The 12959-nt window shown below is 37.9% G+C and overlaps 1 protein-coding gene across 6 annotated transcripts in view; it reads left to right on the top strand.

The window, feature by feature from the left end:
* kif21a (kinesin family member 21A) overlaps positions 1–12959 on the top strand; it is a 67607-nt gene that overhangs the window by 40125 nt on the left and 14523 nt on the right. For 2 of the 6 annotated variants that reach the window (XM_082160400.1, XM_082160403.1), the window contains 12 exons: positions 1620–1759; positions 1844–1988; positions 2926–3120; positions 5395–5496; positions 5622–5787; positions 7024–7044; positions 7662–7719; positions 7814–7868; positions 8103–8311; positions 9475–9603; positions 11093–11229; positions 11769–11943. In XM_082160400.1, the coding sequence (XP_082016526.1) occupies positions 1620–1759; positions 1844–1988; positions 2926–3120; positions 5395–5496; positions 5622–5787; positions 7024–7044; positions 7662–7719; positions 7814–7868; positions 8103–8311; positions 9475–9603; positions 11093–11229; positions 11769–11943 (1532 nt within the window). Of the gene's footprint in view, positions 1–1619; positions 1760–1843; positions 1989–2925; positions 3121–5394; positions 5497–5621; positions 5788–7023; positions 7045–7661; positions 7720–7813; positions 7869–8102; positions 8312–9471; positions 9604–11092; positions 11230–11768; positions 11944–12959 lie in introns of all 6 variants that reach the window. The other 4 variants (XM_082160399.1, XM_082160402.1, XM_082160401.1 and 1 more) reach the window with 3 other exon arrangements.

Genomic DNA, 12959 nt, shown 5'->3' with positions numbered 1-12959 from the left:
TTGATGCATGTAAACCTGTTGTAGGAGACTCCAAAACAACATTAGGAAACTTTAAAATGGCATAATATGGGCACTTTAATATTCAACAATATTATTATTATTGCAGCATTTTTGGTGATCTTTACACAATTTTTGAGCGGAACTGAATCAACTTTAGCTGAACAATGACACTTTTGTCTTTACAGCAGAATTGAACCCTGTTTGCATCATATTTTCCTGTTTATCCCCGTAAAGCTGCTTTGAACTGCTTATAACGCGCTACATAAATAAAGTTTAAAAGGTGATGTACAGAAGGGCAAAAGGAATCACGTTGGACGCAGCTGCCATGAGTCCCAGCAGTCTCTGAAACTGTTTTACAGTGACGGCTTGGCCTAGCCTGATCTTGCCTAGGGCTGAGAGAATGGATTTGATATAAGAGCAGGAGACTGAGTCACATACCTGTACCACCCCTAGAAAAGTAGTTCTCTGTAGTGGAGAAAACGCACTCTTCTTGGAGTTCAGTCTTAAACCCAGGCACCTCATGTGGGTGAGGACGCCATCTCAATGCCAAACCGACAAATTTCCCAAGACAATCGATTTATTCAGAGCGCTTACTGAAGGCACAGAAGCTGACAATGTTTGGTACGCGTGTTCTTTATAGTTTCCGGTTGCGCCGTCATCTGTCACATGACGTTTCGCCAATGAGATTGGAGTGATTTCACACGTGCTTCTGACACAGTCATGCAGAAACGTTCCCATAGCGTTAACATTCTGATTATGTTGAACTCAGCGTTGGACATCCCTAGATGAAACCTTAAACTTAAAAAATAAATAAAAATAGAAATGTTGCCTTGGCAGCTAACTGAAATAAATTAAATTAAATTTGAAGTACTAAAATTACTAAAACAAAAACTGAGATAAATTAAATTATATCTAAATAGAAATATATTTTTTAAAAAACGAATAGAAATGACAAAAGCACATAACAAAATGAATCAAACTTAAAACAAAATTAAAAGCTAATTCTAAATATTAATAAATAATATAAATGTATATAAATAATACTAAAACAACACTTGATGTACTACACTATAATAGACATTTTATTATATAAATTTTACTTTGGCAACTAACTGAAATAAAATATGTATAAGTTAAAGTACTGAAATGACCAAAACAAAGTTAAAGCTAAACTAGAATATTAAAAGTAAAAATGGCAAAACAAAATGCAAAACAAAATTATTCAAATTAAAACCGCAATTATAAAATGAATAGCGAACTCAAAATATTCATATATACTGTATTAGTATATAAATAATAGTAAAATAACAGTGATGAACTTGTATACTATAATGCACTTATACTTTTTAAGTGCCCAGATTCTTTTTGGGTTCACTATGGTTTTATATGTATTATCTAAATACTTTTAGGTAATACATTTGAATATTATATAGATTTACTTTTATGTTAGTGGGAAAGTATCATATAAATGTTAATGCTTTAATTTAGCCCTGCAGATAACAACTATTTTGATTGTCAATTCATCTGTTGATTATTTTTTATGTTTTTATTTGCCTATTCATTTTGGCAATATCAGATTTTCAAAAGTTTCCTGTAGTTATTGCTGCTGTGTCTCTCAGGTAACCGCTCTAAGGAGACAGGTGCGGCCTATATCAGGAAAGGTCACACGAAAGGTCAATCTAGAGTCAAACCAGGACTTCTCTCACAGACCTCCCGCGGGTCGGACATACTCGGGCTCAGGAGCACCTAATGGAACCAGGTACATTATACAGGCCTCATGTGAGCACTGTAAATATGTTCATATGACTTTATTATGCCTGTGACTGACAATTGTTTGCTTTAGATTATACTATCGCAGGCCGGCTGGGATATACTCCACTCGAGTGGCTCGTGGGAAATGGCAGAGTCTGGAACGCCGTATCTCCGATATTATCATGCAGCGCGTTACAATTTCCAACATGGAGACTGACATGAATCGTCTTCTTAAGGTACAAATCAACCTGTTATCACGAGAAACACCTGCTTTACGATGTCAAATCTGCCTTAAAGGGATATTTCAAGTCAAGTCAAGTCAAGTTTATTTGTATAGCGCTTTTCACAATACAGATTGTATCAAAGCAGCTTCACAGTATTAAATTAAAATAATACAACAAAGTTTGTTTCAAGAGGAATTTATTGATTGATAAAATTAAATTAAATATCCCCAAAATATCCCCAACTGAGCAAGCCAAAGGCAACACCGCTGGAAAGATGAATGTGTATTTAAATTGGGTCATTAATGTAGTAGAAATGTGAAATTATTTTAGAAGTTGGTGCCTTCTAGACTGAGAAAAGCCAGAAAATAAATTTTTGGCTCAAGTGGATGAAAGACAAGAACTCCCAGAATGCACTTGCTTCGCTGCCCTACGAGGCCACTCCTAAGCCACGCCTACCGGTTACAGAGGGCAGTATCGGAAGAAATGATACAGCTAGGCTACTAGTCGACTCGAAACTGAAAAGACGGCGTTTTATCGTGAGATCCCCCTATGGGCGGGTTGAAGACATGCGGAACGAGCTCCTCCTACTGGCTGTAGTCTCTCGCCTCTGGACAAAAAAGCCTCAGATGAAGCTAAATGACGATTTTTTTGTCATCTGAGGTTTTTTTCCAGACACACAATACAGACATTTCTTGTCTCAGAGGGACATGAGGGAGGGAAGCACGGTCATTCGAAAATACTACCGGGTTTCTACTGATACAAAGCTTAATGCTAAACAGTGAAGTATCCCTTGAATGCTAATACTGTAGATACAAATACATACACTGATCATATTTATTTAAAAAACTTTAATATGAAACTTTTTTTGAAATGTAATTGCATTTACGTTCCTAAAGTAATAGCTGTACAAACTTGTTTAGCTTCTCATTGTTTGAAATCCCGCCCACAGCAACGTGAAGAGCTGACGCGCCGGCGGGATAAGATAAACCGGAAGAAAGAGAGGCTGCTAGCAGAAGAACCGGAGGTAGAAAAAGATGTTCAGTCTCTGAACGAGGAGCAGGAGTCTCTGCTGGCCAACATCGACTACATCAACGACAGCATCTCTGACTGTCAGGCCAACATCATGCAGATGGAGGAAGCCAAGGTGAGGCAACTCCCACTGCTCCCTTCTCCCTGAGCACGGGATCTCTTCTAGTTCTCTTGACAAAATGCGTTACGCCCATGCAACTTTGTGTATATTAAGGCTTTTTTACACAGACCAGTAAAGGCTGCTCTGTGCATGCTCAAAATTCAGTGTAAAGATGCAATGCCGTATAAAAGCCAGACTTAATTATGTCTGCTCTGACCCACCTCACCCCCCTAGTGTCAAATCATACAGTTGTAATTGATGTGCAAATGCATTTATGCCACCTCTGAACAGCATTAAACAGTGTGTGTAAAGACACTTAGATGCCACTTCAGAAGTGCTTCTACACCACCTTTGCAGTGTAAATGTGTTATTAGAGGAGTTTACACTGCAATGACATAATATACTTCTGTAAATAAAACTAATTTAAATTACTATAAGATCGTAATATACGTGTATATAATGCTGTTTATTTAGAGAAATATACCTTTTATTTTTAATTAAATATTAAATGTCATATTTGAAAGATAATTATGAGTGATAATTATCTGTTGCGATGTTTAATGTGAAAATAAACGTAATTTGGTTAGATTAGATGTATATTTTATCTCATTCAAACGTACTCATGATCACTGTAACTGCGAACAACCCACAAACAGCTGTACACAAACCACTCCTCAATAATAGCAGTGGAGCCTTTATTTAATTCACATTTCTGGAAGTGCTGGAGTGATGCGCAATGGCTGATGGGTAAATTCCTCCCTTCACTTCCTGTCAAGTGATGTATCAGTGTACTCTTATTCCCTATGCTGTTTGTAGTGCCCTTTGAACTGAACATGTTCTCTTCTTTCGAATTGGAAATTCTCTTAAGATGCTGGAATATCCTGTGAACTACTCAGTCAAATGAAACACTCCTTCTATGATCTGAATCAATTCAATGTAATGACACTGCATCAGTTCACTGAAACAATTCTGAATCAGGTCACTGGCATTAAAAGATTTTTTTAATGCCAGTGAATTTTTTTTAAATGTTAAAATATGTTCTCTTAACCCAGTTTATTGTGCATTGACTACTATTAGTATGCCATTCATGGATTTATCTCCCCCAAAGGTGTAAACATTTGGCCTTCAAGCACCATCCAAACATTGAGAGCAATCCACTCAGATCTGTCAGCCTCTTCGTTGCATGGGAAAATACATTCGGCGTCGGTTACTGAAGTTCAAGATTCCACTCTCAAAATTCACTGCATTTAGACCTTCAAAGCGAACAGGGCCTTGCGATGTCACATGCTACAGTGGATGCTTCAATACCACACAGCTTCAACTTTACTCGTTCAGAGAGACAAACGTACCAATTTACAAAGTATACTTTGATGTTTCCAGTGTAGACAGACTAAAACTGGCTAGGAAAGACCTCTTATATGTCTAAAAAGATAAAGGAACATTTCTTATGTCATGGCCCCTTTAAAGCTGTAGTCCATAACTTTTTTTGCTTACAAATTTGAGAATAAATTTGAGAAGAAGGGGTCTCGGCTAGTAGGCTATATTGTGTGTGAGGATGTTGGAGGTGGAGATTTATAGCCTTTTCTCTCAGCACTTGATATAAACTTATCAATTTGATGGCGGATCCAGAAAGGTTCAAACGACAATCACCAGTGACAACTGGACATTCACCCGTTGTAAAATGCAAAAGACTTCGGACTTCGGAGTGGCTAAAGAAAAAAAGAGACTGCAAACGGGCCCATGCGAATACAAGGATAAATATCGGAAGGGCATTAAATGTAGTCACGCAATGCTGATGTTGTTAACATTAACAATTTGAGAACAAAGTATAATTTGCACAGTTTGACATGATATGATAGATTTAATCAGCGCGATTTACTGCAATGCTTTTTTTCCCTTAGTTGGTCAGAACAAAAGTGGATGTTACTTGTTCAGATGACATTTTCCGGTGAGAATTATTATGTTGGTCATACTTCCAAAAAGTAGAATCTGTGATTGCGAATGACAGTATCCACACCGGCGCTGTGACTGACAGCCGCGCATTCCCCTCAAAACATACGATTCATCCGCGCTGTGCCATGCCGAACCACAACCCACGTAAAGTTGATAATTCTGCGAATAACTGCAATTGCAGATTTCGAACAGAGATGAAAAACTATGGACTGCAGCTTTAGATCAAACCACTGGAATATTGCTTTTTAAACTCAAATGAATTCACTCAAATTACTGTAAATCAAACCATTAGTATTGAAAAAATTATATACTGTTTTTTTTTTTCTTCATGCGTAGGAAGAGGGTGATGTTATTGATGTCTCGTCTGTGATTGGTTCCTGCACTCTGGCTGAATCTCGATTCCTACTGGATCATTTCATGTCCATGGCCATCAACAAGGTATCCAATCACAAAACTGTTACTCTGCTTTGGTCTTCTCTGTTACATGCTATAATGTTAAAAGTTCAATTCTCATAAATAGATTCATTCATTTTTAAAACATTAGCCTGACCACATGCTTTCAGGGTCTACAGGCAGCTGTGAAGGAATCTCAGATAAAGGTGATGGAGGGGCGGCTCAAGCAAACTGAGATCAACAGTGCCACTCAAAACCAGCTGCTCTTCCACATGCTGAAAGAGAAGGCAGAGTTTAACCCGGAACTGGATGCGTTGTTGGGGAATGCTCTGCAAGGTAGGGACATTCCTCCTGAAACTTATCTGTTAGCCATTTGACCCCAGGCCCTAAGACCTTAACAGTGACCTTGCGGTACTTGCTCAGCCCTGTTAGCGTGCCAGAATACCCATAGTGAAAGATTTTGCTAATCATAAGAAACAAATACTCGATCACAAAATTTGGTCTAAAGATGCCAGATATCTGACAGTCACTGTTTTCCAATCTGAGGTAAAGTGCAATTGTGGCCTAGCCTGCTCCTGGAGAGCTACTATCCTGCAGAGTTTAGCTTCAGCTCTAATCAAACATATATGAACCAGCTAATCAAGGTCTTCAGGATTACTTGAAAATATCAAGTGTGTGTTGGAGCAGGTTTGGAAATGAAGTCTGCAGGAATGTAGCCCTCTAGTTCCACTTTTCAACTGGGGCTGGTGCTGGAGTCGGTGCCCAATCTGGAAGCAGGCTTTTCCACACAAAAAAACCCTGGACTAGTGCCCAAATCATGTTTCCAAACCAGCCCCGAAAAACTTGCTGGTCTTGGTCAGTCATTGATCATTGGAAAACGCACCCTGGGCAAGCGCTGGCTCCAGCAACTGCACCAGCCCCAGTGGAAAAGTGGTTTAGGAGCAGTATTTGCTACTCCTGGTCTAGGGGTTGCACTAAGTAGCTGATTAGTTCTGCCATGTTCTGACAAGTTGATGTGTTGAGTCTCTGATGACTAGTCATGGAGTTGCACCAGCCAAAATTCTTTCAACCCAGCCTCAAACAATTCAAGTATTGCCCAGAACCTGACAGAAACTATAAGTATGTGTAGTTGTTTTATGCACTATTTATGACAATGCAAGCAGCATGCATCTTGTGATGAAGTTATGCACTTTCATTTGTAGTGATGTGAGCCTGAATATTATATAAAACAGGCTAATGGCTGAAACCCATATCATGTTCAAAGTCCCGGGTGCTCATGGCTAACTGGAAGAGCAGGCCAGGGTGCCCTTTGCAACTCTACAAGTATTGTTTGACACAAGTCCGTCTGGTGTCCGAGTCTTGTCATGTGTTTGGAAGCACTTGGACTTGGTTTTGACTCTGACTCGACCCTCCTCAGGTCTCTGTCTTGAGTCATTGAAATGGGTTGGTTAAAAAGTGTGGAAACCCTTGAAATATCTTTTCCATATTCACATTGTATTGTGGTATATCCATGAATACCATCATACCATATAACTTCATCTTTTCTGTTCCCCTGTTGCCTGATTTAAACAGAACTAGGTAACATGCCCTTGGGTGAGTACCAATAGCCACACTCTCTCTGTAATGAGCGCATGGGTCTACCTCCTTGGACTAACCACAGGCTAGCGGTCCCATCCGCAGGTGCATGAGGCTTCTGTTCATCTGTCCACACCTCCTCTACCGGTTCTTACCATTTTAAACCATCAATCCCCAGCTAGCAACATACTACTTATCACCAATAGCATAGGCTATATCGCAGTCCAGCAGCAGGAAAACAAGCGATTCTTCCAGACCATGTACAACTAATTTTTTTCCTCCTTTTTGAATGATTTACCATTTGTGTTCCCTCATCCTTCTTCTCCACAACCTTTTTGCACTAACTTTGACGATAGCCTCTTTCTGGTCACAGCTGATATCAGAAAACGGTTTGGATCAGCGTTCACGGCAACTAAAGAAACTAGCATGGTAGCGCTGTGCATACTTTATCCTCATTTGCTTTGTATTACTACCACACTCTCGAAAGTCTCTTAAACATCACAGATAACAGTGTCGGCGTGTTTTCTTTTGCCTTAATTCAAGGATCTTGCAAGTTCTTCCAATTATTCTGGTGCAAGTTAGACACTCATTTGTGGTTGCTTGAATATCCACTCTCATTTCTTTTTCCTCGTTAGAAAATGGAGACGACAGTAGTAGCGACGAGTCGACCCCAAGTCCTGCAGTGGAAGGACAGTAAGTTAATCTGCCAATGGCAAATATGTTTGTTTTCTTTACTGTGCTTTAATGATTGAACAAACCGAAGTCAATATCTTTTCCCATAATTCAGCACCCTGGCCTCAGACCTCATGAAGTTATGCGGCGAGACTAAATCTAGGACTAAGGTATGGGACAAATTACCTGAATTTTACCTTACCGAAAGCTTGGTAACCAAGAGATTTTATGTGCAAACCATTCAAAGGTTGATCCATGAGCTATGATCACAGTTTCTTTAATCAAGACACCTAATCTCAGTTGGACTGAACCTAATAAGTGACTTTGGATAGCAACCATTTCCTTGCATATCCTGTTCCATATTTAACTTGCCTTGTCCATTTGTTTTTGCAATAATTGTAAAGGCCCGAAGGAGGACCACTACTCAGATGGAGTTACTCTACGTAAACAACTGCGACTCTGGCCCGGACACACCGACAAGAGACTTCGTCCCTTTACACCCAATGACTGAGGCCTCCGAGGGAGCGGGAGATCTGGAGTCTGCTGGGAACACAGTCAGAGATCGGGACTACATGCTCCCCCCTGCCGGATTGTCCTCTAGAATGGGTAGCATGTAAGTGTAAAGTAACCTAAAACCTTGCTAACTAAAATCTCCGCTTACTTACTTCTCCATCTCACATCATGCATGAACTAACTACTCCTGCTTTGTTTACTTTAAAATGTCCTTTGTTTCCGCTTAATGTTGTGCCTTGTTAAAGAAAGATGCTTTGATGTCACGCTAATATTTGTTCTGCTATACTGTTAAGACTGATCTCATCTGGTTAATTTCGGTTTAGTCAAAAGTAAAAAAAAAACTTCAAAAATGGTTTTCTCTCAACACTTTTATTCAATTGACTTTCATTGCTGTTCCATGTGAGTGGCTAACAACACTAAACAACAAAGCTCAGATTGGCAAAACAATCTATTTGTCTCAAAAGATTTCAGACCATTATAGTAAATAGTTATTTACAATTAATATTATTTCTCTTGCAACTTGGACTACTGATAGCTAGATAACAGCATGCGTGAGTTGTGGGGACTACTTCTTAGTGGGAAGAACTGTACACTTCTGGCAACTATTTGTGGTTTACCAGAAATTTACTTCAAGTTTGACCAGAAACAGTTTTTGCAAAGGATCGTGTTCAAGAATAACATCAACTGTGATGATCTACAGCAAGAGGTTAAGACGGGTGTTATTCACAATAACACATTCATTACTGGTCATGTTCTTTTAACTAAATCACAATCTGACATCTGTTTGAACTTCTTTTTTCACAAACATTCCAAACATAGAAAGTTATTTGAAATTTTTTTTTTTCGTTTTTTTTTTTTACATTTTAGTTTTTTATGTTCACAAGTTCAATAATCATTTAACTTCAGTGAAAAGTTTAACAGCTGTGAGGAATTTTTATATAGTTGCACAGATTTTCTAAATAACGGTTTGCCAGCAGTGGCAGATGTTTCTGTGATTCGCCACAGAATTGGTTGCCAGTAGGTTTGCATTGTTACCAATGTTTTTTTTGTTTTTTTGTTTTTTTACCAGCAAATAAAGTTTTTGCTGTAGTAACTTGAGTTTAATTAGCTTTTTTAGCTTTAAAAAAACAGACAATGTTAGGTTTATTTGTGTGTTTTTTTAATGCATGCTGCCCACATTAAGTTTGTGTTTCTTTTTTTTTCAGTCCTTGTGTTTTATTTTTATGTTTCTGTCTTTCACATTGCAAATGGATCTTAAAGTAGCAGCTCTGGCAACAGACTTCCAGCAGGTGGGCAAAAGAGAGTACCGGAACCATCCCCTCTTTCTCGCAGGAAGACTTATGACAAGGGACAAGCCGTGGCTGACAAGGCTAAAGCCAAAGATATCACACAGTAAGAGCTAGCACCCCCCAGTGGCAGCAGGTTTTTCGGCTTCTGCCTGTTTGTGTTGGATTTAAGACAGTCTACTTTGAAAATCCTGCAAACAATAAATCCTACGAATCCTGCAAACAGGATTTGAGTGTAGAAAGATTGGCATATTTTGAAGAAGCATGCTCTCTGACTCTTACCCCAAAATTTAAAACACTGGCTTCTTTACAATGACTGCAATAATCATACTACTCGCTTTATTAAGAATGAGAAGAATCCCACTCATATCCTCGTTCACATGCACATTAACATCTGGTTCACAAATGGTGTACAACTCAAAATTCCAACTTAGACATATGACAGTAATCCAGAACATGGTATTTACATGGCATTTTCGGATTCAGAATATGAGTTATAGTCCACATAAAAAGTGGCCACAAAATGCCGAATTGGCTTGGATTTAAAAGTGGTCATAGATTTTGCCCTGCAGAACTTGTCGCGTGGGACTAAATAAACTCTGGTCTAAAACAAAAACTGTCCTTTCAAAATGAAATGTCGCTAACGGGGTGTCCGGGCGCAACTAAAATCCTTCTATTCACCTCGGTAAGGAACATACAGGGGTCGTGAGAAGTTCTTGCCTTATAAATGCTGACTACTCTGATTATTTGCATCTGAAGTGTTTTTGTTTTTTAATGTGAACTTAAATTAGGCATTTTTCATAAGTTAATTGAAGAACACATTTCTGTGAGTGTTTGTGAATATGTGGATGTTCATGCATTTATAGTGGTTTCAGTAGTTACGGGAGGATGGGCCGGACCAGCATGATTGATTCATGCATTCAACAGTATCAGCAAATCAGACAATTTCAGTTTTCAGTTCATGTGCTTCAGCCTCTCCACCCTATTTTAACTTTCTGATTGCTTTTATTGTATTTATTTAGATTTTGCATCATGAATGTTTATTTGACTGCATGTGGATGAATTTCTGGACAGCGTTCATTGGCACACATGCCCTGTCATATTTTGCTTCACAAACTATTTTGGCAAAATCATACAGTGCCATGAAAAATGACTTGCATTTATGATCTCTTTCATTGTTTATGCTGAGAACTAAATGACACACTATTGTTAAATCATAAACACTGCGACTAGCTGATGGACATGATAACCGTTTTTGAACGTTTTTCTGGAATCTTTTAAAAGGTTCCCAATGTGATGCAGCTTTGATCGTTTGATCTATTTTGTCAATAAAAAAATCAATAATAATAAAAAAAAAATTACTTCTGAAAATATTCTCCAAGTCTTTTTCAAAACTATGCTTTTTTTACTCCGGTTTCCGGGGTCAAAATGGGATTATATGAAACATGGAGATAAATATGCGGTTAAAGAGGGAATGGGGAAAGTACTTTATGGCACTGTATCTGCAGCAATGTGTGGATAGAAGGCGATGATGTCTCGACACACGAGTTTTGATGGAGGAATCTTCTGATTGTTGATTGTTTGATGTGCGTCAGAGGTGTGATCAACCCTGTTCCTGTGTCGAAGAGCAGTCGTGGCGGCTCTCTGCAGTGTGTTCACATAGCCGAGGGTCACAGTAAAGCTGTGCTGTGTGTCGACTCCACAGATGACCTCCTCTTCACTGGGTCAAAAGGTCAGAACACCATTCAACCTGCATTATATGCTTTATTCTTGCCGGCATGTATGCTAGTTTCACAAAAATAAAATAATTTTGGGATTTTTAGTTTGGAGAATAATATTCACAAATTGTAAAACCATGTTATTTTATGAATGTTTATGTACCATTATAGTATTTAGTAATAATTTGAATTAGCTTTTATTTGTTTATTTTTAAGTTTTTTTTTTTTTTCTTTATTGTGGTAAGTTTTTTTATGTGCTTCACATATAATATTTCTATTTAGCTTTAATTTTAATTTCAATTTAAAACAAACTTTTTTATATCAGTTAGTTGCCAATGCAACATTTCTAATTTTCATTAAGTTTTTCAATTAATATTAATATTTTATTTTATTTCAGCTTTAATTTTTTGTAAAAAAAAATAACAACATTGATTTTAAAGAATTAAAAAAATTCAGTTACTTCACTTTTTTTTATTTTTTTTTTTTATTACTTACCAGTAAGAATAATTGGTCAAACCAGTTTTTATAACCTGGCCCTGTTTCCTTTTCCCAGACCGGACCTGTAAAGTGTGGAACCTGGTGACGGGACAGGAGATCATGTCTCTAGGCGGACACCCCAACAATGTGGTGTCTGTGCGTTACAGCTCCAGTCTGGTGTTCACAGTCTCCACTTCCTACATCAAAGTCTGGGACATCCGTGACTCGGCCAAGTGCATCCGGACACTCACGTGAGTTCCTGAACATCAGACATGCATTCAGAAACTACAAGCACAAACATTTAATTCTTCAAAATGAAGCCGCAAGCGACGATCATCGGGATCCAAGCATAAATGGCCCATATGGATGATAGTTCGGTTTGATGAAGCAGGTTAGCAAGGTTAGCAATACATGCTAGTGTCAAAAGACAACTGATCTTCAAAGGAAATCCCTTATTTCAGCCTGCAAACATTATTTTGATCATATAATGCATTTCTGTAAGCATCCCTTTGTAAACTAATTATTTAAAACTATATAGTCAGTGCACTGCAAATAAACTGGTTCTGTACATTTATTCGACATTCAAACTGATGGAATCTTTGCAAGCTTGTTTCCACAGAATAAAACCTTTTAAAAGATAATTGCGACTTTTATATCACGCAATTCTGACTTTATAAATCGCTATTGTGACTTTATATCACACAATTGTGAGAAAAAAGTCAGAATTGTGAGACAAAAAGTCGCAATTACCTTTTTATTTTTTATTGTGGCGGAAACAAGCTTCCATAGGAATCAGATTTCTTGTTTTGTGGTTCCCTTTTGTGTACAACATTAGTATTTCTGAATCCCATTGATAAAAATGCTGGATATTTTGATATATTATGCAGAAGTTGAAACTGGATTGTTTAAACAGAATGTCTTGTTGTCCGTGTGTATAAAGTTATGTGAAATTTGGATTCAAACATTTAAACTGATTAGATTTCAGAAGAAAAAAATGTCTTATTATGTGGTAACCTCTAGTGGACAACATTACAACGTGCTGCAGTCTGTGTCGGCCAACTCGAGTTTCCAAAAACCTCAATGACAGACGAAACTCTCCTACCAAACTACTTGACTGATTCACACAAACTTTTGCATGCATCATCTATAGACACTAATGACAAACAGTTATCAAAAGAAATTTGATTAGTCAAGCCATTTAAAAGGTTTAAGCCAATTAATTTTGTAACAATGGCTCAATACACTTATCAAACTATATCTTCTGAAC

Source organism: Leuciscus leuciscus (genome assembly GCF_965113295.1).
Source record: "Leuciscus leuciscus genome assembly, chromosome: 25".
NCBI classification, from domain to species: Eukaryota; Metazoa; Chordata; class Actinopteri; order Cypriniformes; family Leuciscidae; genus Leuciscus; species Leuciscus leuciscus.
The sequence above is the reverse complement of the archived record's forward strand: the minus strand, read 5'-3'. Positions and strand labels throughout refer to the sequence as shown.